The 23,371-nt window shown below is 54.6% G+C and overlaps 1 protein-coding gene across 2 annotated transcripts; it reads left to right on the top strand.

Moving 5' to 3' along the window:
* The first annotated feature begins 268 nt into the window (after positions 1 to 268).
* TP53INP2 (tumor protein p53 inducible nuclear protein 2) lies at positions 269 to 22,557 on the top strand. Of its 2 annotated transcripts, none has more exons than XM_027740442.2 (4): positions 269 to 360; positions 9,378 to 9,711; positions 13,123 to 13,252; positions 14,744 to 22,557. In XM_027740442.2, the coding sequence occupies exons 2-4, from the start codon at positions 9,588 to 9,590 to the stop codon at positions 14,994 to 14,996; spliced, it is 507 nt and encodes a 168-aa protein (XP_027596243.2). In that variant the 5' UTR covers positions 269 to 360; positions 9,378 to 9,587; the 3' UTR covers positions 14,997 to 22,557. The 2 variants fall into 2 exon arrangements, with proteins under 2 accessions (XP_027596243.2, XP_027596241.2); XM_027740440.2 differs by having other exon boundaries at positions 12,943 to 13,252.
* The last annotated feature ends 814 nt before the right edge of the window (positions 22,558 to 23,371 follow it).

The following is a 23,371-nucleotide window of genomic DNA, read 5'->3' as shown; positions in this document are numbered from 1 at the left end:
GAGGCGCCCGGGCCGCCCTCCCGTGTCCCCCCGGCCCCACCCGGGCCGGGCCCCGCCGGCCCCGCCCTCCGGCGGCGCCCCCCCATTGGCTGCGGGAGCGAGGGGGCGGGGCCTCTTTGTGACGTCACGCTCAGCTGTGGGAAGGTCCCGATTTGTGCGGGGGAGCGGCGGGTGCGCGGCACAACCGGGGGGTCCGCTCGGCACCCACCGACACCGGCACCGGCACCTGGCACTGGCACCGGCACCTGGCACTGGCACCGGCACCGCCACCAGCACCGAACAGCACCGCCACCGCCACCGCCAGCGCACGGCACCGGCTCTACCTCAGCGCCTCCCGCCGCCCCGACACCGCCACCACCGGTGAGTCCCGCGGGACGGGGGTCGGGCCGCGGGGTTGGGGCTCAGCGGGCTCTCTGCCCGTGCGGGCAGGGGGCACCCTGAGGGGGGGTGTCCCCGGGACCCCCCGGCGCCGCGTCCCCCCCCGCCTGTTGTTTGTTTCTTCATCACCGGATTAAGACTCGCGGCCGTTCCGCGCTCCCATTGGCTGCGCTGCAGTGACGTTGCCTCATTTGCATATGACATTGAGACGTCATAACTGTCCCCCCCCTGTCCCGCGGTGACCCCGCCGGGCCCGGGGGGGACATGGGGGCACGTGGGAGGTGCCCGCAGTGGCCACGCGTGGGTGGCCCCGCGTGGGTGGCCCCGCGTGTCCTTCCCGTGCCAGTCGCAGCTGTGGCTCTTTCCCAGCAGGAAACGTGGGTGTATCCCCCCTGTGTTGTTTAGAGGCTGTTTAGCTTTTTGGAAAAAGAATGTGAATGTATAATTATAAATGTGATATAAATATATGTAAACATATAAAATATACAGAATGGTTTTGGATTGGGAAGGACTTTAAGGATCATCACGTTCTAACCCCCTGCCATGGGCAGGGACACCTTCCTGTACTATATAGTATATATTATATACTATATAAAATATAGTGTTTATAATATACTATATAAAATAAATACTTGTAAAGAATGTAAATATATGCAAATCTAGAATACAGAAATGTATTATCTATTTAACTGATTTCCAGCAAATCCTTGGTGCTTTGGAATCCCTCCATCTTTAGCTCTTGCTTTCCTTCATAAATCCCACTGGTTTTAATGAGATTCAGATGTGTGCTTTCATATTTTTATTGAGTTTAATTGTGATTCCTGGGAAGGGGCCGTGCGTGGCAGGGGAAGGGTGCTGGCAGTGCCATGCTGACATCTGTGCTGTGGGGCAGCTCCACCACATCTCAGGATGCTGAGCCCAGGAGTCCATCAGGTACCACATCCTTCTGTTATTGCTGCCCTAAGAGCACCTGCTTTGAGACAGCTAAAAAATGACATAAATCCTAAACGGGCAACTTTCCTCTGGGTTTAATGGCTCTCGCCTCAGCTCAACTGAGCCTGGCAGGCCCTGGGAACTATTCCTGTTTCCATCCAAGGGGGCTCATTGTGTTAAAGCTTGGATTCTGTGGATTGTAACTGTAGAAATGTGTTAAAAAGTACATTATTGCTTTTTTAATTCTTTTATACATATGTCTTGAGTACAGTGGAGCTACAGCCCTTCCCAGAGTGCCTGAGCAAAGGCACTGGCACCCTGGAATCCCAAAATACTGGTTTTAAGTGTCTCTCTTGGGCCCAGCAACACACAGTGCTGAAGCTGCACCAGCGAGGGCTGAGCTGGGCAGGTGCCAAGTGCTGTCACTCATTTGGCCAAGGTTTTGCTGGGATAGGAAACCATCCCAGAAACCCTCCCAAAAGCAGGTGTTGGGCTCTGGTACAGGACTGTGCTGGACCTGCTTTCCCACTGGGTTTGGTCTACAAAGTGCCAAGAACTATTTTTTTTTCTCTAAAACAAATCTTTCCTCTCCTTTTATTTTTCGTCCTCCCCCCCAAAAAAAAACCCCAAACGAACACACAACAAAAAAAGACAAAAGCTGTCTGCTGTAGCTCACTGTCACCGTTAGGAACCTGTTGCATGAAACTGGTGCTTATCTGGCTGAACACAAAGGGAAAAGCATAATGAAAGTTTTTCCCCTGGATAATAAACCGATAGCACCTGGTTGTAGCAAGACTGGAAAAACCTGCAATGTGAAGTTGTATCTTAGAGGTTTTTAGTGCTGATGGCACAGCAAGCCCTGCTCCAGCAAGGGGAGGGCTCAAGTGGGCTTGGGGGAAATGGTGGGGAGCTTGGGGCTTCTGTGGTGTCAAAGTCCAATGTGCCAGGTAGTTCAGCCTCTGTGATTTATGAGGGTGTAACGTTGGGCTGCTCCCCTCCTGGTGCTCCTCGGGATGCTTCACCTTGTGCATCCTAGAGAGGAAACTTCTAAAGTTTCGTAGGACAGCTCATGGCAAATCTAAAATTTCCTGGTTGCTCAGATCCTGCTGAACACTGACAGATTTTCCAGGACTGTGTGTGATGACATCACACTGATGCATTTGCATCAGCTGATGCAAATGGGGACACCAGCTCCGGGAAAAACATATTCTCCCAGTTGTGCAGGGTCCCCTTCCTTCAAGTGTGATCTGGAGGAGCATGTGGGGACTCCAGTCCCCACTGAGCTCCTGGACAGGCTTAGGAAAGCCCTTTCAGGTGCTGACTTAGTCTGCCATTATTAAGAAGAGTCTCATGATTAAGAGGTTTTTTGGGTATTTTTCTAACTGCTCTCTGCTTTCTCACCTTTCCACTCCCCTGATCTGCTGCAGAAGAGGCTCTAGCTGTGAATCAGCCTCTGGTTTGTCCATGCTGGCAGCAGCCTTGGGGTGCAGCTCTGCCCCTGTGCCCAGGGCTCCCCCCGGGGGAACCCCCTTAATGAGGCTGCTGGCAAAGCAAGGGGATCAGTTGGAGCTGCAGCACAATTGTTGTGGGACCAGTGTCCCACAATTAATCTAACCCTGCCAAACTGTCCCAGGCAGGCCCTTGTCCACTCTGGTCCCTCTCTTGATAGGGATGGATAGAGGACAGTACAGGGATGATGCACCAGTCATTTTTGGGGGTGATGAGCAGAGCCCCCCTAAGTTGCACTCCCTTCTTTGTTCTGTGTTTCTGTGCCAGGTTTAGGACTTTGATACATCCAGCACAGAGAGCCTGTGAAACGCTTGTCTAATTTAGGTAAAATGAGTTGAAAATCCCATTTCCCAAGTGGGTTGGAGGAAGGCACCTGATTTATACCTCCACAGCCTGCCGGGATGACTGCGTGGGGTATTCTTAGCTCTGCCAAGGAAGGACCGCTCCTGCCGCCTGGCAGCAGCATCCCTCCCGCCGCCGAGTATTTATGGAAAGTTTCAGGGAGCCTGTTGCCATTCCCAAGGGGAGTTGCTGTTGTTCTTGCAGACTGTGACTTTTAAGAGCTGCCAGTCCTGCGACGCTGCAGCTCCCACCCTGGCAAGCTCCAGGCGCATCCCGGGGCTTTACTGCTGCTCCTGTTGCCTATTCTTAGCTCCTGGGGTTATTTGCAGCAATGGTGACTCAGAAAACTAATTACCGTGTTGAGGTTTCTGAAGGGGAAAGAATAACTTGATGCATTGTGGTTTCCTTACTCCTACTTTAACTTTTAATATTTAATACTTTCTGGCTCATTGTAAAAGCTGTTGGACTTTGTGGAAGGATTCTGATAAACATTCATTTAGAAACTCATCTGTCCCCAAGTGAATGTCACCTGTGGGCTGTCCCCTCATGCTGGCAGTGGCTGGGATGGAGTTGTCATGCCAAGTAAGGAAGTTTGTGGAAGCCTAGGAAGGATGGCAGCTGTCCTGTGGTGGTGGCTCTGGCAGGAGGTGGGTGTGTGGTTTCTGGAGCAGCTCAGCCCCAAGGATGTGGTGCATGGGCAGTCCCCTTGTGTCCCAAGGGGGAGAACACCTGGGACACATCTTCTCCAGGCAGAAAAGCCTGTCCAAACTGCATAATTATGTGGACACCACCTGTGCCTGGTGACAAGGCACAGCAGTGACTTAAATCCCCTGGCAGGGACACATTCGGGTCCCTCCTGCGCTGCAGTTCCTGTGAGGCTACCGGCCCCAGTTCCCCTGGTGTAAATGGGGCAAACATTTCCCACAGGGAAAGCAGAGGCTTTCCAAATACCTGGAGAAACTTCAGAGCTTGATCTGCTGATGGCTATGGGCTGTCCCAGCCAGAGAAGTGCCTGGTGGAACCTGCTGAGACTGAGATGGCATATGGCAATCTCATTGTCTGGGTAGCAGCTGGCCAAGAAGTCTTTTACCTTGTGAAAGGCTGAAGAGGTCACCCCCAGCGCTCCATGATGAGCTGATGGAGGAGCTGATGTTCTTGGTGGCTTGCAGAGAGGGTCTGGAGCAGCTGAAGGATGATGCCCTGATCACATTGGCCAGAAGCTGCTCCCTTCTCGGGTGGCTGGGAGATCGCAGACTCACAGAATGGTTTCAGTTGGAAGGGACCTTAAAGACCATCCTGTTCCTATCTCCCTGCCAATGGACAGGGACACCTTCCACTAGACCAGGTTGCTCCAAGCCCCATCCAACCTGGCCTTGAACACTTCCAGGGATGGGGCAGCCACAGCTTCTCTGGGCAACCTGAGCCTGGGCCTCACCACCCTCACGGGGAAGAACTTCTTCCCAATATCCCACCTAACCCTGTCCCCTGTCAGTTGGAAGTCATTCCCCTTTGTCCTTCCATCCCTTGTCCCAAGTCCCTCTCCAGCTCTCTTGGAGCCCTTTTAGGCACTGGAAGGGGCTCTAAGGTCTCTCTGGAGTGTTTTTTTCTCCAGGTGAACACCCCCAGCTCTGTCAGCCTGGCTCCAGAGCAGAGGGGCTCCAGCCCTCAGAGCATCTCCCTGGACTCTCTCCAGCAGCTCCATGTCGTTCCTGTGCTGGGCCCCCAGAGCTGGAGGCAGCACTGCAGGTGGGGTCTCACCTGAGCAGAGCAGAGGGGCAGAATCCCACGCTCACCTGCTGCCCATGCTGTGGAATGAGCCCAGGACATGATTCGTTTTTGGGTACCAGCACATATGGCCAAGTCACATCCGATTTGTCACCCACCAGGACTCCCAAGTCCCTCTCCCCAGGGCTGCTCTCAACCCACCCAGCCCTCAGCCTGTGCTGATGCTGGGGGTTGCCCTGACCCAGATACAGAATCTTGCACTTGGCCTGGTTGAACTGCATGAGGTTCACGTGAGCTCGCTCCTTCTGCCTGCCCAGGTCCCTCAGGATGCCTCATCCCTTCCTTCTGCTCAATCAACTGCACCACACAGTTTGGTGTCATCCATAAACTTGCTGAGAGTTTCTGAGATCAGAACCTCATCCTGCCTCTTTAACCCAAGTTTTTCAGAGCAGACAGGATAAAGTGAGGGGGAGGATTAACTCTCATTTTGGCCCTTGCCTGCCAGGATCTCACTCCTGCCTCCACCCTGCAGGTTTGATCTTGAGGGCTCTGTCAGGAGCCCTCCACAGCTCCCTGGGCACCACCATGGGGCTGACTCTGCTACTGTAGCCCACCCATGTTCCACGGTACAGCATGGACCCCCTTGCACCAGTGAGGGGTTCAAGGCCACCCCATGCTCCCTGGCTCAGGTAGGGTGATAGCTGGTGGCTTACTTGAATTCTTTGGGGAATGATCCTTTAAAATGATCAAGTTTTGCTCTTGGGGCAGTTTTTAACTCTTCCTGCTTCCCCCAGAGCTGTCACAGAGCCCATGAGCCCCTGTGCTCTGCCTGCAGCCCCCTGCCCTTTGCCTAACCCTCCGTAGTGCCGTGGGATTCCTCTGGAGCAGGACAGCCCTTGCTGACCCAGGACAGCCCCTGCTGACCCCTTATCACAGCGCTGACTGTGAGTGATGGGAGCGTGGTCCCAGGCTCTTTAATTATTGAGAGAAGGAAAATGAAGTTAAATTTGGGAGAGAAGACAATTGAAAATAATAGTGTCTGCTGTGTCTTCAGAAAAGGCAGGTTACCTCTGGGTTGGGGTGGGTACCTGGGAAGTCCAGACACCTTAGCTCCTGACTGGCCCGTTGCCTGCACCCTCTGATTTTTTGGGGACCAGCCTTTAAGCAGCAAATGCTCTAAGGTGTTCCTGAGGGGGCAGAGAGGGAACAGCCTTTTTACTGTCCAGTTAAAGCTGTTGTCATGTTTTAATGAAAGAAAACTAAAAGGTTTTGACTGTGTCATTGGTCATTTGGCTTTGAGCTTGCTGGAGGATGAGCCAAGCCCACAGAGCGAAGGGAGCACTCCGGTGGTGCCAAGCCTGGCAGCAAGACATGCCAGACTGGCTTTGCTGAGGCAACAGGGAGAATCCTTGCCTGGCTCAGCCCCTGGCCTGTGGTAGCTGCTTGGGTGCTTTTCTGGGTGACCTTTCCCTGGAAGCCAAACTGGGGCTGCTGCCCTCCCCTGTCGCCATGTGCCAGCTCTTGTCCCCAGCTCTGCTGTTGGGTGACATTCACATCTAGGCAGGGGGAAAGACTAAAAATTGCATGAGGCAGGTCAAGAGCATTGACAGTGTCCTCCCAGCATGGAGGGCTTGGGGTACAGCACAAGGGACCCTGCTGTCCCCAGCCCCAGTGTGCCACCCTGAGGACCTGCCTCATGACACTGGGTCAGCTTTGGCTCGGCAGTTTGGCCAGCCTGGGAATGCCCCAGCTCAATAAGCATAGGAACCCCCTCCTGGCCTCACACTGGGCCAGAGCCTTGGGGGACTGGAGCCCCCCGTGGCCTCTGTGCCTGCCACAAGCTGCCCTGTTCCCTCCTACCTGGGGAGCTGGGGAGGAGAAAACAGCAGGAGGCCCTGAGACATCACCAGCGGGTACCTGGGAGCTGTGGGGTTTCTGCCACTCTTTGATATTTAATAAACTTCTTAAATAAATAACATTAATATAATATTAAAAGCTATTTACTGAATAGGCAAGTGCTCAGGCAGATGCCAGGTTTCTAGGCAGAGCTGACATGTGATGAAGCTGTGGCTGTGTGCCACAGCCCTCAGGGCCAACCCTGGTGCCCTTTGCCAGCCTGGCCCAGAGGAGGATGGGTGCACATGGACATCCCGTGGGAGGGGAATCCCATTCCCTCAGTGTGGAGAACGAGGGAGCCCAATGGGCTGGGTTCGCTCAGTGCCCAGCTGGGTGTCAGCCCCTCTTCCCGTTGTTTCCCTAACTTATACTATTATGCTTTAATGATGTGGTAAAGGGAGTGTCTGGATAACTCAATCATGAGCACTGGAGGATAACAGAATAGCTGAGGCCTTGCCACAGTCGTGGCTGTGATGGGGGCTGGGAGGTGAGGGCTCAGGCTGCAGTCAGAGAAACAACTCTTGTCATGTCTCAGTGCCCAAAACCTCCCTGCTCAGTGCCTTCAGGGGAAGCTGGGGACCCTTTAAGGACACAGAGTAGGGAGTCCTCCCTGACCTCTGATTCGTACTGGTGAGACGCTCCATGAGCCTCAGCCAAGCCATCCCAGAGGGACTGGGAAGCTGGGCCGGACCCCTGAGCGCTGGGATTTGGAGCTGGGTACAGCTGTAGCCCATGGTCTGCCCTGTACCTCTGGGGCAACCGAGTCACCTGGGGCTTGCAAGCTGCTCAAGGGGACAGGTAGTGTCATACTGCTGCCCTGGCCATGCTGGGGAGGGAGAGCTGTGTGCTTCAGGGCTGCTCCATCACTCCCTTCTGCACCTGGGGGTGGCAGAGAGCAGAGCCCATGATGCCCAGGGGATCCCATCCAGGGGTAAGGCTCCCTTGATTTCTCATTTTCTGCCTTGTGGAGCAGATGTTGTACCTACCAAGCCACCTGAGAGACAGCAAAAGGCACAGCCATCCCACAGGGATGAATGATGCCTGAACCCCAGAACTTCAGAGAGTGCCCAGGCCAGCCACCTTCCCAGGATGCTGGGGCTGGAGAAGCCACTTCACTGGGAGGCAGGTCTGAGCTAAAACTTGAGCTACTGGAGGACTGGGATGTGTATGGACACATTGTGCCTCCCTGCACCCTTCCTTTTCCACACTGCCTAGAGCAGGTAGGGCTTCACCAGGGTGGAGGAACACTCACAGGCTCCCTGGCCCCTTGGTCGACAGAGCCATGAACTGGGGATTTACCCTCTGAATGCACCCATGTCAGTGTGCCAAGCATGGCAGCACCCCACTCGCTCCTCTCCCTTCATGGAGCTCCTGATGGCATTTTAATGCCCTTTAATATCTCTGGACCAAAAGGTATTTTGTCCACACAAATAACAGTCTGCACCTTGTGGCTGCTGTCCCTGTGCCTTGCCAGAAGCTTGGCAGTCATTAATGAAGTTAGTGAGTGCTGACCTCTGCCCCCACCAAGGGAGATGTGCTTCCCCAGGGGTAAAACAACGATAAGCATAGATGGGGCAGAGACTCACCAAGGGCTGGGATGACAGGCTGGACATGAGCCAACAGTGTGTGCTGGCAGCCCAGAGTGCCAACAGCATCCTGGGCTCATCCCACAGCATGGGCAGCAGGTGAGAGGGGGATTCTGCCCCTCTGCTCCGCTCAGGTGAGACCCCACCTGCAGTGCTGCCTCCAGCTCTGGTGCACTAGAAGGATGTGGGGCTATTGGAGCAAGTCTGGAGGAGGCCCTGGAGATGCTCTGAGGGCTGGAGCCCCTCTGCTCTGGAGCCAGGCTGACAGAGCTGGGGGTGTTCACCCAGAGAAGAGAAGGCTCCAGGGAGACCTTAGAGCCCCTTCCAGGGCCTGAAGGGGCTCCAATGGAGTTGGAGAGGGACTTTGTGCAAGGGGCAATGGCTTCCAACTGACAGGGGGCAGGGTTAGGTGGGATATTGGGAAGAAACTGTTCCCTGTGAGGGTGGTGAGGCCCTGGCAAGGGTTGCCCAGAGAAGCTGTGGCTGCCCCATGCCTGAAAGTGTTCAAGGTCAGGTTGGACGGGGCTTGGAGCAACCTGGTCTTCTGGAAGGTGTCCCTGCCCATAACAAAGGGGGTTGGAACAGGATGGTCTTTAAGGTCCCTTCCAATCCAAGCCATTCTGTGATTCTGTGATAACGCTGTCCTCACTCTGCCTGCTGTGAGGGCCTTGGCATGTTCACCTGACTTGGGGACAGTGTTTGGCTCTGTCCCTGCCAGCTCTGGTGGATGGATCCCCTGGGAGACCCCGCCCATGAGGAAGGGGACATGATATGGGGCTTGATGCTGGTGGAGGCTCCAGAGCACAGGCACCCAGCCCTTCACTGCTGCTTTCAGACACCGTGCCTGATGCCCTTGGAGGTGCCACCATCTGGGACAGCCCATGGCACAGATCAGTGCCAGAGCCACCTTTTTGCCGTCCCCTCAAGCCCGTCCAAGCTCCTGGGATACAGGAGGGCCATATTGCCAGCCAGTTCTAATCCATTATTCCTTTTTCTCTCCTTTTACAGGCCTTTGCACTGAAGCCAAGTGAAGAATCTCACAATTGCAGTACACACCACTTAACTTTGATTCCTCTGGCAGCAAAGCGGCTCTGCCACCAACAAGACCTCGAGGGCTGTTTTTCCCCTCCCTGCACATCACTCCCATCTCCGTGCCTGGAAGCTGGTGCCCAGCAGAAGCTCTAACTCACTGTCCATCCCACCGGACCACTCCCCACCATGTTTCAGCGTCTCACCAGCCTCTTCTTCAGTGACAGCAATGCGCCAGAGGGCCTAGAGGAGCCCAAACCCTTTGTCGAGGAGGAAGAGGAGGAGGATGGCTGGCTCGTAATTGATCTTGCAGGTGAGGAAAGCAGCAGGACTGGCTTCCCACAGCCTCCATTGAACTTTGTCTTTGCAGAGCAGAGCAAACCCCTTGAGATGTCAGCAGATGAGCTCACACCACATGGGATCAGCTCTGCCCTTCATCCTTTTTCCCCTGGTCCCCTTGCCCTGTCCATGGTGCCCAGCCCTGTGGTCACCGCAGCAGCCCCTGACCTGCTCCTCCTTTTTCCCAGTGATGATTCCTGACTTTCCACCAGTGTGGGAGCAGTGTCAGCATCCCTGGCCAGGGCTGCAGCTGCTCAGGATCCTCCAGGTGTCTCTGTGCCAGGATGGGACCCTGGCATGGCACCAGCCAGGGAGATTATCCAGAGTTTTGATGTGATCCTGCCTGCCAGGGCTCAGTGGGGTGGAGAACCCAGCCCTTGCAGGCTCTGCCCACCGGCTGGAGCTGAGCTGTGCCCTGGCCAGCACTTTTCCAGGAGGAGCCAGGCTCAGCTGCTCCCTGCTCTGCCTCTGCTGAAAGCAAAGCAGGAGCTGGTGGGACACCAGGGTTGTCCCCATGAGAGGATAGGTGGCAGGGCTGTCCCAGCTGGGGATATGCCACCAGTGATCTGGCTATGTTTGGGTCATCTGAGGGGAGCAAATCTCAGTTCCAAAGGGGTTATCTTCCCAACTCATTCCCAGTGCCCATGCCAAGCACAAGGGATGTTTGGCACCAGGTCCCTGTACCTAGAGAACCCACAGGGCTCCCCCTTCCCAGGGACGGTGACAACCGTCCAGAGCCCTGTTTGACACCAACCAGATGAATTGAATTCCTCCTGTGCGGAGCTTCTCCAGCTCCACGCAGACCCTGGAGTTTCTGTTGTGGCATTAGTGACTCAGCCAATTACAATGATATTTTTATGACCTTTTCATTCAGCAGTGACCATAGACAAACTCGCCTGCCTGTGCAGGAGCTCCTGGTGCCCGTGCTCTGTTAGCTGTGGTGCCCCAGCCAAGGGGGTTTAGGAGGAGAGTTTTGTCCTCCCTCCCTCTTGCAGGCAGCAGTCCTCTGAGCAGATGTTCCCTGCCTGTCCCCACCATGCTTGTTTTTGTGATGGGAGTTGTTCATTAGAGTTCTCCCCCATATCCCCTGGAGAGGGGACCAGAGCAGGAACAAGCCTGGGATGGGGGACAGGGATCTCTGTGCCTCGTGGGAGGGAGCACTATGGGAGCTGGTGGAGGTGATGGATGGTGTGGGCATGGGCAGCTGTGCAGGGTTGCCTGTCCTCTGGGCTCTCAGCTGACTGTCTGGAGTGGGTCACAGCAGTGACATGGGAGGGGGCTGGTTGCAAGGACGTCCCTGGAGCAGCGGGTGTGCAGCTGCCAGGAGTCTGGGCCAGCTGGCAGCAGCTGCAGCGTGCCTAAAGCATGCCAGAAGGAGCCAGGAGTTTCCCCAGCCAGAGAAACACTGACCTGTGCCCTGATCCCTGGGTCCAAGACTGCAGCTGGCTCCGAGGGGACCAAGGGTTGACTCTGGTACAAAACAGTCCCATTTTTTTCCCAGTGACGTGGCTGGGCTCTTGGTGCAGCACTGGCTTCCAGCAGCATGTCTGCTTGCGACGATCCCACTGCTAATTCCATTGCCTTCTGTTCCCACAGCAATCCCTGAGCAGTGAGGGACCAGATTCTTTCAGCCCTATTTCTGAGGCTGGAGTTATGTGAAGCACTTTAAAAGCGAAATGTGGAGGCTCCAGCCCCATCCTTCCCTTTGGAGCCATGGTGGCCAGCAGCAGTTCCCAGCCTGGCTCCCTCCCAGCAGTTTAGGAAGCCTCCAGATTCGGTCCCTCTCAGCCTGATCATTACCCCAAAATGCACTCAAATTACCCAGATCTTCCAGGAGCATTTCCGATGCTCCTCTCACCCCCTTGCCCAGCCTGGCTCTGCTCAGGACCCAGAGAGGGAGCCAAGAGCATTTCCCAGGATATGGCTGGGAGTATATCCCCAGGGATTTGAGGATCCTGAAAAATTGCTTGTGACATTAAAACCCAGGTTGGCAAAGGATGGGAACAGGGAGCCCTGGAGAGGCTGCACTGAGCCCCCTGCCCCTGTGCCCACAGACCCCTGTTGTGGGAGTGCTGCTGGACCGGGGATGCTCCAGCTGGGCTCAATGGCTGTCTCCAGGCAGACAAATAATCTACAGCCCATCATGTCAACAACTATTAATAGCCTGATATCCACTGACCTGGAGAAAGACACTCTCATGTTTGCAAGGCCAGTTGTGACCTGTCCTGAGCCCTGGGCTGGGGCATCAGCTAAGGGAGGAGCTGGAGATGCACAGAGCTGGGAATACCATGCTCGTGCTCATGCACTGCATTTCTCCACGCAAGAACACATTCACCTTTGATTCCTCATGCTCCCTCACCCAGTCACAGGGTCACATGCCTCCATATAGATATTGCACTGCCTCCCCCCTCACTGACACCAGTTCCCTCAAATCCCCCTGATGAGTCTGGGAATGGGTTCACCTAATCTTAAATGCAGGCTCCCCTCCCATTACACCACCAATAATTCCAAGCACAAGCAGCCCAGGAAAGCAGCAGCCCAAGTGCTTTTGCCGGGTAGAGATGAGGAAGGGAAAGCATGGAAGGCTGGCCATTGGAAGGGTGGGGGGGTCAGCTCCTGTATCAGGCACCCAAAATTTGGCCTCTAAGGGACTGAAGCTGAAGGCACAGCGAAAACCTTTGCTGAAGAATTTATTCCTGTGATTTCTTCCAGAGAAAAGGTGTGGACTGTTTTTCCCCCTCTGTGTGTGCTTGGTTTCCATGTTTGCAAAGTGCTGGGTGGTGTTTGTGGGCGCAGGCATGCTGGCGTTCCTCTGGAGCGGCACGGCATGGCACGGCTCAGGTGCCATCCGAAAAGGCAAAAGCAGCGTTTCTTGCTGCCTGAACTTTCTTCCTTTTGAGAAGGAAAAAACCCCATTGCTGCAGTAAACCCTGCTGGTTCCCCCACTTTTTGGTTCAACTCGCCTAACCACGCTCCTTTCCATGCTGAAGCCGGGTCCCTCGGCAGCGGTGGGTGCTGGTTGGGGCGGGGGCACGGCCGACGTGTCCCTCCCCGCGGGGCCGCGCCCGTCTCTGGCGGTGGCGGTGGCGGTGGGGTGTCTCTTGCACTAACGATGCCCCTTTCTCTCCCCCCTCCCCTCCCCACTGTACATGGTATGTGTGTGTGTCCCCGCTCGCCCCGCATGGCTCTGCACCCCCGCCCCCAGGCAGCCGTGCCCGCCCCGGCCCAGCCCGGCGAGGGGGTGCTGGCGGTACCGGGCGCTCGGCGCGGCCCCGCCCGACGCCCCCCGGTCCGCCACCGCCACCAGCCGCTTCCCTGGCTCCGGCCGGTCCCTGCTTGATGGACGAGAGTTGGTTTGTCACCCCTCCCCCCTGTTTTACTGCAGAGGAGCCCGGCCCTGACGGCGTGGGGAGCAGCCCCATGGAGGACCTGCTCATCGAGCACCCCAGCATGTCCGTCTACGTCACCAGCACCCTCGAGGTGGATGGGGAGGGCCTCGAGGACGATGCTGCCGGGTGAGTGCACTTTGAGGGTGTTTGTTAGGGACTGGCAGCCCCAGCACCTGCTGAGGGACCGGGGTCAGCCCTGGCATCCCAAATCCCCTCGTACACCCGAGAGCATGTCCCATAGACAGAGTGGAGCGGTGGGGGACATCAGTGTCCCCATGCCCCATCTCAAGGGAGTACTCTGCACATCTGGCCAGATGCTGTGCAAGGCTGGCAGCCCCTGTGTCCCAAAATCCTCTGCTGAGGAGGTCTCAGCAGCGTGTTTGGACAGCCGTGGGTGCAGGACCGTGAGCTTGGCACTGGGCTGTGGCAGGAGAGGGGTGTATCCCCTGCCCCAAGCAGGGTCTCCTGGTGCGGCTTATACCACTCATGCTGATGCCACCTGTGCTAATACCGCCTGTCACCGCATCACCAGTCTAGGGGGTTGCCAGGCTGGCCTTACACCGTTGTTTTCCATAGGTATGGCCCAAGCAAAGCAAACCCAATAGGACAGGGTGGCCTTTGGGCACAGTGGTCCCCCTGGCTCCCCAGGCAGGAAGGTGCTGAAGCCCCCCTTGATCCCGCTTCTGACCCCATGCTGGCCCAGCACAGGGGTATCCCACAGCTGTGTGGGAGTGGGACACCACCAGCTTCTTGCCCCAAGCTGCAGCTTAGCACAGGAGGAAAATAAACAGAAATGCCCCAAATGGCCCTGCTGCCTGCTGCTCCCCAAGGCCTGTGGGCTGGAGTCCTCCCCACACATTCCTGGGACCACAGCCTGGAGCTCTGTCCTTCCCCAGGGTTGCCTCCAGTACGCAGGGAAAACCTGAACTGTGCGTGCGCTCAGCCCTGCCACTGCTGGCTGAGCCCCGGCTCCCACCGTGCCATGGGGTCCCTGCTGCCCCCCAGTCCCAGCCCTCCAGCATCTCCCCCAAGAGCCCCTCACTGGGACAGGGGAGGAGTAAGAATTCAGGGTAAACTTCACCCTGGGCTAGGGGACACCATTCCTGTCAGGGGACACTGTTCCTGGCTAGGGGACATCATTCATAGTTAGGGGATGCCGTTCTTGGCTAGGGAACACCATTCTTGATTAGGGGACACTGCTCCTGGCTAAGTGACACCTCCAGGACTTCTCTTTCCAAAGTCTCCCTGAGACCACAGCTTGATCTCTAGAGCTTTAGAGGCTCTTCAGTGATGGAGGGGGCAGAGAATGGCCAAAGGGAACTCAAGACTAGCCAGGGGACAAAAGGGGTCACAGTGGAATGGAGACAGACCAGGCTCAAGGGACTTAGCTACGGTAAGGGGCTGTGGGAACACCCCGTTCCTGGTGGTGTCTGGATTTGTCCAGGTGTCCCAGAGCCTGCCTGTGCTGGAGCATCCCTGCCCTTGGGAGACTGTTGGGGCAGGAGGTGCCCGGCCCATCCCAGGGCACAGTGTGTGGGGAGGGGTTGGTGCCCTCGGTGCCCTTGGTGGGGAGGGTGAGGGCGATGCCATCGTCGCTGACGGCTCCTCTCTCTGCAGGGAGGTGCCGGAGCCGCGGCTGGAGCGGCCCGTGGCGCACCACGGCCGGTCCCTGGCGGTGAAGGCGGCCATCCTGGACAAGGTGGGGCAGGCGCAGCGGGTGCAGCGGGCCAAGCAGCTGGCGGAGCGGCACCGGCTGGGCCAGAAGGCGCTGCAGCGGCAGAACCGCGCCCGGCAGCGCCCGCCCCGCCGCGCCAAGCAGCTCCCTGGGGCCTTCGTGCACCAGCCCTGCCAGCGCCACTGCAACTACTGACCTCGCCGGGACGGCTGCGCTGCCGCTGCCCCGCCGAGGGGGCCCTCACCCCCTGACACTGGCCCCCGGGAGTGCCGGCCCCCATGGACACCGGTGACACCGGCTGCAGTTCCACTCCACGCTCCCCACTCCCACACGCCTGGCCCACACTCCTCATCTTCCTCCACCCGCCCTCACTGCTCCCCTCACCCCTCGCCCTCGATGCCAGCTGGGCCAGCAACCTCTGGAGCTGCCGGCATGGAGGGCCATGCTGACCCCTCCACCCTCACAGCCTCGCCAGCCTTCACACAGGAAATTGGTATTCCCTGGGAAATCACCTGTTCCCAAAATCCATGGCGAAGCCTGTTTGTCCTGACAAGCCTGTGACAACAGTGCCTTTCCTCACCACATCATGACTCCACGTACAACCAGGCTGGGATGTCACAGAGACACCGAGCAAAGGTGAAAAGAGAAACAAAGCCACGAGATCTGGGATTTTTAGGAAAATCTCGTCAATGACACTAAGTAATGCTTCCGTCCTGCACAACCAGCAAATACTCCCCTCCCTCCTTGACTTCTTAGTTACGTTTTTACCATGATAAACCCCCACTGCAGGTCCTGAAGGGGCTCGTGGTGGGAAGCACTGGTGGAACCTTTGTGGCTGGGTCAGCCAGGTGGCTCCTGATGCGTCACGGTGGCTCCTGATGCATCACGGTGTTTTTTTTAAATCAACCTTAAAAGCAATCTCAGGAATCAAAGCACCATCCCAGCACCGTGCCGGAGCCCTTGGCCACTGTGCTGGGAGGGGTGGCCAGCCCAGGGCAGTGGTGGCATCACCGTGGCTGGTGGCCCCACCCGAGCGAGCCCCTTCCTCCTGGAGCCACTCACCTGCCCCAGCCACACCTCTTTCCCTACAGATGCGCCTGTATATGTTTGTGTATATATTTCCCTCCATACCTTTATACTTGGAAGAGGCAATGTTAAGCCAAGGAGCATCGGCTGCCTGGTGTCAATCCCTGGGAGGGGAGCAGAGGCAGGGATCTGCACAGCTTCCCTGAGGTGGTAAAAGCATGTCGATGGTGGTGGTGAAGAGATGCTGAAGAAGAGGCCGGAGGGAAGAGGCCGAAGTAAGGACAAAGATGGGTCTAGGAGTGGCTGCAAAGGGTCAGGATGGGGCAGGCCTGAGTGAGAGGATTGCTGTAACAGGAGCTGTAACAGGTGCATCTTTCCCCATCCCCGCTAAAAGTTGCATCCTTTCCCATGAAGGGCCAAATCCCATTGTAGAAAACATTGATTTTTAATGCACATCCCTCCCCTACCTGTGACAGATTCATTCTGCCTTTGGAAGAACATGGTCTAGACTTTTCACTGGCTCCGGCACCAGCTGAGATGGCTCTAAACCCAGCAGAAATCTGCTGATCGCCCCCAGCTCCCTCCCTTTAGGGACAGGTTTTGCACCTTGTGCCCTGGGAAAGTATCTGGCTCGTGGCCAGCTCACAGCCTGAATTCTTACCCTCTGAAAAAAAGAAAAACCCTTACAACCCCCCCAGAAATTCTGATTTCACGAGAGTTTCTTCCATTCACCGTGTTACATCCCTTAATATTAGCCGGGGACCTCGGCTGAAGGAATTGTGGTGAGCCCAACTTCAGACAGCTGGTAGTTATTAATTCTTTTAAAGAGATTAAAAACAAATTGGTCCAGGCTCTGGGTTGGGGAGCCTGGCCCGCAGGAGCCGGATGCTGCTGCTCACCTGCAGCGTTTCTCCTCCACTCCGATGACGTAGTGTTCCCAAAAGCACAGAGCTGGGGAAGTCGATGTTATCCCCTGCCCTTGGCATTGTCCCACACTCCTTGGGCCTCCTGGCAACCTCCGTCCCTTGCTGAGCCTGAGACCACACTGGAGATCGCCCTGTCCCACCTCTAGTATCTTCTTGGTGAAGACACTGACTGGAAGGGAACGTTTACCCCCTTTGGCTTCCTGGGCTTCACATAAATGCCTTTTCTTCCCCCTGAAGTGATGCCTGGTGTGAACCAGGAGCATGGCATGTGCAGAGACTCTGGCAAAGGTGCTTGTGATGACAAGCAGGGGCTGAGCCCGAGCTCCCGGATGTCCGATGAGGTGCTGCCTTCCCTATCCCGCTCTTCCCATGTTGCTGGATGATCTGCTCTGTGGCCACCAGGCAGAACCATTAGAGGAATCATTTCCTCTCCAGCCCAAAAACACATCAAGAAGTGGAGAAGCCACACAGCATCCTGCCCCCCAGCCTCTTCTCCACTGCAAATTCTCCTCCTGCACATCCAAGTCGCCGCCAGTCCCTCCAGAGCACTCCAGAAATCAGAGGCTGGTTGCGACCCCATTACCCTCCACAGCTCCCAGAGGAACAGGCAGCAGTGAGCTCAGGGCAGATCCTGCCCTGTCTCACCTACCAGGCTTTCCTGTGCCCACTGGTCTGCATGGAAATGGTACCCCAGGAGAAATCCCTCATCGAAATCCTCCTCTGTGTCCTGCTCATCTGTTGTGAACCAGAACCTCTTGGCCGTGTTCCTGGGGAGCTTGGGGCAGCCATGGCACTGACACTGACACCCAGCCCCCAGCTCCCAGCCTCCCAGGCACCCATTTCCAACAGGTGATGCTGGTTTTCAGAAGCAAATGCAAACTGTTCTTTTCCTTTCTTCTTTCCATGCCAGTCTGAGGTGTCTTTCCTCATGCTGTGCCCAGCAAGCACAGGACATGAAGCAGAACTATTATCACACTTTATATCCAGAGTATGTTTATAAAGGATTAATAAATTATTAATGTTTTCATGAAGAGGTTAAACCAGAGTCCAAGCAGGTTAGCAGAGTGCATGTACCACAGCAAACCTCTGCTCCTGCGACCCCCCTCTGTTGTTTGCACACTTGTTGTGTATTAACACCTAACACTCACCTGCCAACCCCCTGCAAGGCGACTGTCACCCCCTAGTGTGACCCACCTTCCCTGTGCTGTGGCAAAAGGGTGTTCAACCTGTGCTCCTGCCCAGCAGTAAGACCTCCTGCCCGCTGTTGCCAGAACAAGAAAATTCCTTTTCATTGAGGTTATTTGTCTCCTCGAATCTTAAAACAAATGAAAGGTGCTTAAAAACTGAGAACTTTGGTGTGTGCACCTGTGTGCATGTGTAGATACTTCACAGCCTGGTGTGGGTGTTCAGTAGGTGGGGTTGAGTTTTTTAGGGGTTTATTGGTTGGGGTTTTTTTTGCACCCAGTGTTGTGATGAGTTGGGTGGTGCTCCTGATGGGAAGGTGCTCACAGGGAGCCCTTGGGCTGGTCCTGCTGGGACAACTGGGATGATTTTGCTTTCTTTTCTTTACTTTTGTAGGGGGAAACTACAGCATGGACTCAGGGACAAACCAATCTGCTGGGGTCTTTAAAAATGTCTTTTTTCCAGGCTTCTCTGCTAGGATGTGGGGTTTGGTTTGGTCTGTGAGGGATGCTGCAGGGATGGGGCCTGTGGCAGAACATGGTGGTGAGAGGCTGCCCAGGCTGTGTTGGAGGAGCTGCAGGGTTTGATGCTCTGACATTCCGGTGTGGAAAAGAAGCTGTGGCCCCTCATGGTGGGGCCATTCCTGGGCAGCAGCCCCTCTTTGCTTGTTCATGTCCTGAGAATTCACCTTATAGTTGCTAGAATGTGGCTTGTCCCTTTTTGGACTTTTCTGTGAACAACCAGGTACAGATTTTCAGCACTGAGCCTCCAAGAATTTGGGAAGTGCAGCAGAGCTGGACGTTCTGGCCTGACTCCTACAACACCACTGGGATCAGGAGACAGCCAGGATGGGGGAAGCCATTGGAACAATCACCTGGAAAAATGGTGATGTAGGTGACAGGCGGATTTGAGGGAAGATATTTTTGTATTTCTTGCACTGAAAGCATAAAAAAAGGAAGAATTCCTGGTGGAGAGGCCTGGGCAAATCCCTGTTCAGTAAATGCCAGCTTTTCTGGGCAGCATAGCAGTGCTGGGGTTCAGACAAGTGAGATGGGTCCAGCCACAGCAGCAGCTTTGCAGCCCTGTTCTGGAATTGCAGTGCGGAATGGGCACGGATGGGCAGCTGGGAGGGCAGTGCTGTCAGTGCTGGCTGGAGCTTGTGGAGGCAGCACACCCTCTACAGTGGGAAGGATCTTTCCACCACCATTGAAGCCCCCATGGTGTAGGAATCTTCTCCAAGCAAGATTTGCATCTCAGTTGAGTTGTTTTGGTCCGGCTGCCCTGGTACTCGTGCGATGGATGAACCCGATGTGTGGCGAGGCTCCCCCAGCCAGCAGGACGGGAGCGGGAAGGGTGGCCCTCCTGCAGAAGTGCCGGCTCTTGGGATGCGTCAGGACACCCCCGTGCCCCCCACCTTCCCATAGCTGTGCTTCCTGCACCGGTCAATGCCAGGCTGGAGGCCACGGCACATGTAGGACGCTCACTGGCAGCCACAACAAAGTCCTCACCCCGGATTTTGGCTGTTGCTTGTGCTACAAGGCCGGGGGGGGTTGCTAAGGGAGTAGCAGCAGAAGCCTTCCTCACCTGTGTGAGTGCTACAATCTGCACTCACAAATCTGCTTTCCAAAAACCTCTGCTGCAAAAGCTTCGTCTGGGAGGAAAACAGTTCTTTTCATGGGAGTCGGCTTTTCTTTCTCATCATGGATAACATAAATGCATGGCTCATCCCAAAGACCGCTGTGGGAATTTTCTCTCTTTAGGCATGTTTCTAATCAATAATTTTACATCATACCGATACCTTTTCCTCTTCCATCCAACCCCAGTGGGGAGAAAAATACCCTCTTAGATATCTTATCATACCAGTCAGAACAAAAAAAATATGAAAAAAAAATATGAAAAAAAACTACAGTGAGGTTATAAGCTTGACTCCCACAGCTTTGCAGTCACTCCTGTGGAAGACCAGTATAAATTCCAGTGCCCTGCATAAAGTGGAAAGTAAATGTCATGTGAATTTATTGAAAAACAATTGAGTGCCCAGAGATTACACATCTAATAATTAGGAAACGGACAGTAAGAAGTGATAGGTCACCTCAAGTCAAGCAAAATGGTTTTCAGCATCTGCCAGAAGGCAGCACTGAGCCCTGCTGGCCTGGGAATGGGTGGTGACGGTTCCTGAGTGTCCAGGTAAAAATGAGAGGCCATCTGTGTCCAGCTGGTGCCACGGGGACTCTCGAGCCACCAGAGATTGTCAGCCACCACCATTCCCACAAGCGACTTGGATATGCCTCAAGTTTGCTGCTCCTTTGCTGTCTGCACTCAGAAATGCTGGTGGCAGGAGGGATGTGCCAGCACCCCACAATTGTCCCCAAGTTCTCAGAGCTTCCCACTAAGTCCTTCTCCACCACAGGACTGTGTCTGGTGACCTCCTCAGCACAGCTGCTCACAGGGACTGGAATCTGAGGACAGACACCCACGGCACTGGCAGCCTCTCCATCCCGGGGATCTGCCATGGTCAGACCCACCTATCAGACCTTCTGGGGACATTAATGGGCCTTAGTTGGGGCTGATCCCCTTAGGGCTTGTCTTCTTTAGGGTGGAGCTTTCTATTTCTGCCTGTTTCTCTCAGATATGCTCAATACAAAGTCAGTAATTTCCCATCATCCTCACGGGCTCCATCCTCATCCCATTCTCATGATTGGAGTGGCTGCCACAGGTCGCCTGAATGTGGCTGTAGGAAGAAGCTGAATGCAGCAGTGGGAGAGGCTCTGCCTGGCTGGCAAGTCCCTCCTTTGGTGAGAGGTGTCCTCAAACCTGTTAGAGATGCCACTTTGTCCTCCACTTGTCTCCAGGACCCCAGTGGTGGGAGCACTTAACAGCCGTGGGCTCTGGACAGCCGGACATAGCTTGGGCAGGAGGTCTCCCCCTTCCCTGCCATCCATCGATGTGTCTTCCACCAGCTTTTCTTTTTGCTTCTTAAAAGAGTCTGTGTCATTAACTAAACCCACAACTTTCCTTAAAGGGATGAGGATGACGAGGATGAGCAGCTCCATTTAATAGCAAAGATGGCTCTTACATGTGATTCTCTTTTCAATTCTTCTGTGCAGAGCGGTGAGACCCAGGCATGTCCCCCGTACAGTCAGTCAGAGCCTCCTGGGCTGCCAAGGGGGTTGCTTTCCCAGCCCCAGAGATACAGGTATGCGACCCCATGTCCCAGAGCATGAAAGCTGCTGCAAAGCTTTGGTTCTGTTACAGCTAAACCTGAAAATCCTTCTGCCTTCCACTCTGATCCTATTTCATTACCTGTATGTGGGGAAGATTTTATTCCTTGCAAATGGAGGGGGAAACAGCACAGTAAGTTCTAAGTGTAACATAAAAATGGGTTGCACAGGGAGCCCAAAATTCCTCTGCTCTTTCACATTCACCTCATGTTTCCTTGTTGGGGAAGCTGGGAGCAGCTGTGCCCAAATCTCGCTGAAATCTTATCCTCAGCCTTATGCTTCAGGAAGTCGAGGGATGAGGGGACAGCACAAGGTCTAACAGTAAACTAGTAAAATTTTCTCTTGTATCAGAACTGTTCTTGTACAGAGCCACCGAGCACTGCAATATTCTGTCTGTATGTATCAACCCCAAGTATTCTGCTTGTAAAACTCATCCCTGCACATTATCCATCCCTATGCTGGACTGACTGTACATGTGCCTTCACCCTTTTTCATGGTTTGTCATCTTTTTTTAACACAATTACAGAACTTGAATAAATCACTGAACTGCAGTTACAAGTCCTATGCAAGAGGTGACTGGGGAGTCAGTTTTTGATATTTCTGTGTTTCTGTGTTGTTTTTAAAGTTGCCGTGAAGACTTTTCAGAGAAGCTCAACAGAATGATTACCCCCCAAAACATTCAGATTATTATTTTTTTTTTAGCTAAAAAGCATTTAGCATTTTGGATGCTAAATCTTTTAGCAGCTTTGAAAAGCTCAGCCTAAACTCCAGTTCCTCACTGGGCCATGCATGGAGAGCAAGAGCAGTAGCAGGAAGGACGAGCACCAGAACAGCCGGCATGTTCCACAGCCGGTGTTTCCTCTCAAGAGAAAGGTTGGAAAAGGTTGCCTTAAACCTTCCCTAAAATGCATCGGAGAATGTTCCCATCCCCAGCCGCCCTGCGCCCACTGCCAGCCTGGGGCAGAGCGGGCACGTGGCCGTCAAGCAACTCTCCATCACCAGGCTCTGCTGAATGCCTTAACTGGGGCCCAGCTGCCACTCTGGACCTTGGAGAAGAGGCAAAAACAAGGTCCATGTTTTTCTACATCACCTATGCTGTAGGACTGAAACCTCGTCCGAAGCTCAAAGCTAACAAAATCCGCCCTTTTCGTGTGTTATGTGTTCAGTCGGTGTGAGCGAGGTTAGTAGGGAAAGGGCGTCTCCTCCTCGTAGGACACTGTGTAAACATTTGCTGTGTGTCAACAGAGTGAAGGACACGACTGCCTGGGATACGCTGTGTAGTGTGCCTGTGTGTATGTAACCTGGTTTTGGTTGTTAGGTTGTAATGCTGTCTCTTGACTGAGAAAAGAAATCTAATATAAAGAAAAATCACAAGAAATAATAAAAAAAACTATTTAAACTCTCTTTTATGTGTATTCCTTTTAAAGCCTGCAAGTAAATCTGTCTCCAAAAACCTCTGTTTTTGTAAAAAAGCTGTTAAAAGTCAGTTCTGTGAGAGACAGGTAACAGAAGAATGTCCCCTCTGAAGATAGGGATGCGCAGGAGAGGGGATGGCACAGGCTGAGGTGTTGGAGGGGATTTTTTTCCCTTCCACATTCCCAAGCCCTACAACTCAGTAGGCGATGGACAGAGCTAAAGCATATGCGGTTTGCCCTGGGAAAGCACAGAATCCCAGATGAGCTGATCCCTGCAGCATCATCTGTTTCTCCAAGCACATACTCTGCAGTGTGAGACGTTTTCACCACCCACTGAGAGGCAGAGATGCCTCCAAGGTGATTAAGGGCTTGGAACATCCAGCAGATGAGAGGCTGAGAGCTGGAACTGCTCAGCCTGGAGAAGGTTCAGGGACATCCCGCCCATGTGTGCAGATTCCTGATGGGGGAAGTACAGAAGACAGCCAGAACATTCTCAGCCTGAGGCAGGGTGAGAGGCATAAATTGAAGTAAAAAAAAAAAAAAGAAAGAGAAATGTCATTTAAACACAAGAAAATGTTTTTTTCTTCTAGAAACTTCTAGAGTGGTTGGCCACAGAAGCAGGTTGAAAGGTTGAGGAGTCTCCATCCTTGGAGATACCCAAGATGGGAGCAGACACAGCCTTGAGCAGCTTGGGGCAGGGGTGGGACGGGGCTTGCACAGCCCAACAACTGCTCCAGCTCCTCCAGCAGAGCCAAGGCAAGGGGTGCTCCAGATGTCACACACTTGATATCCCAGTAGCTGGG

Source organism: Pipra filicauda, unplaced genomic scaffold, assembly GCF_003945595.2.
Source record: "Pipra filicauda isolate LSUMZ 115617 unplaced genomic scaffold, ASM394559v2 scaffold327_size997775_pilon, whole genome shotgun sequence".
Classification (NCBI taxonomy): Eukaryota; Metazoa; Chordata; class Aves; order Passeriformes; family Pipridae; genus Pipra; species Pipra filicauda.
This window is presented reverse-complemented; position numbering and strand designations above follow the sequence as displayed.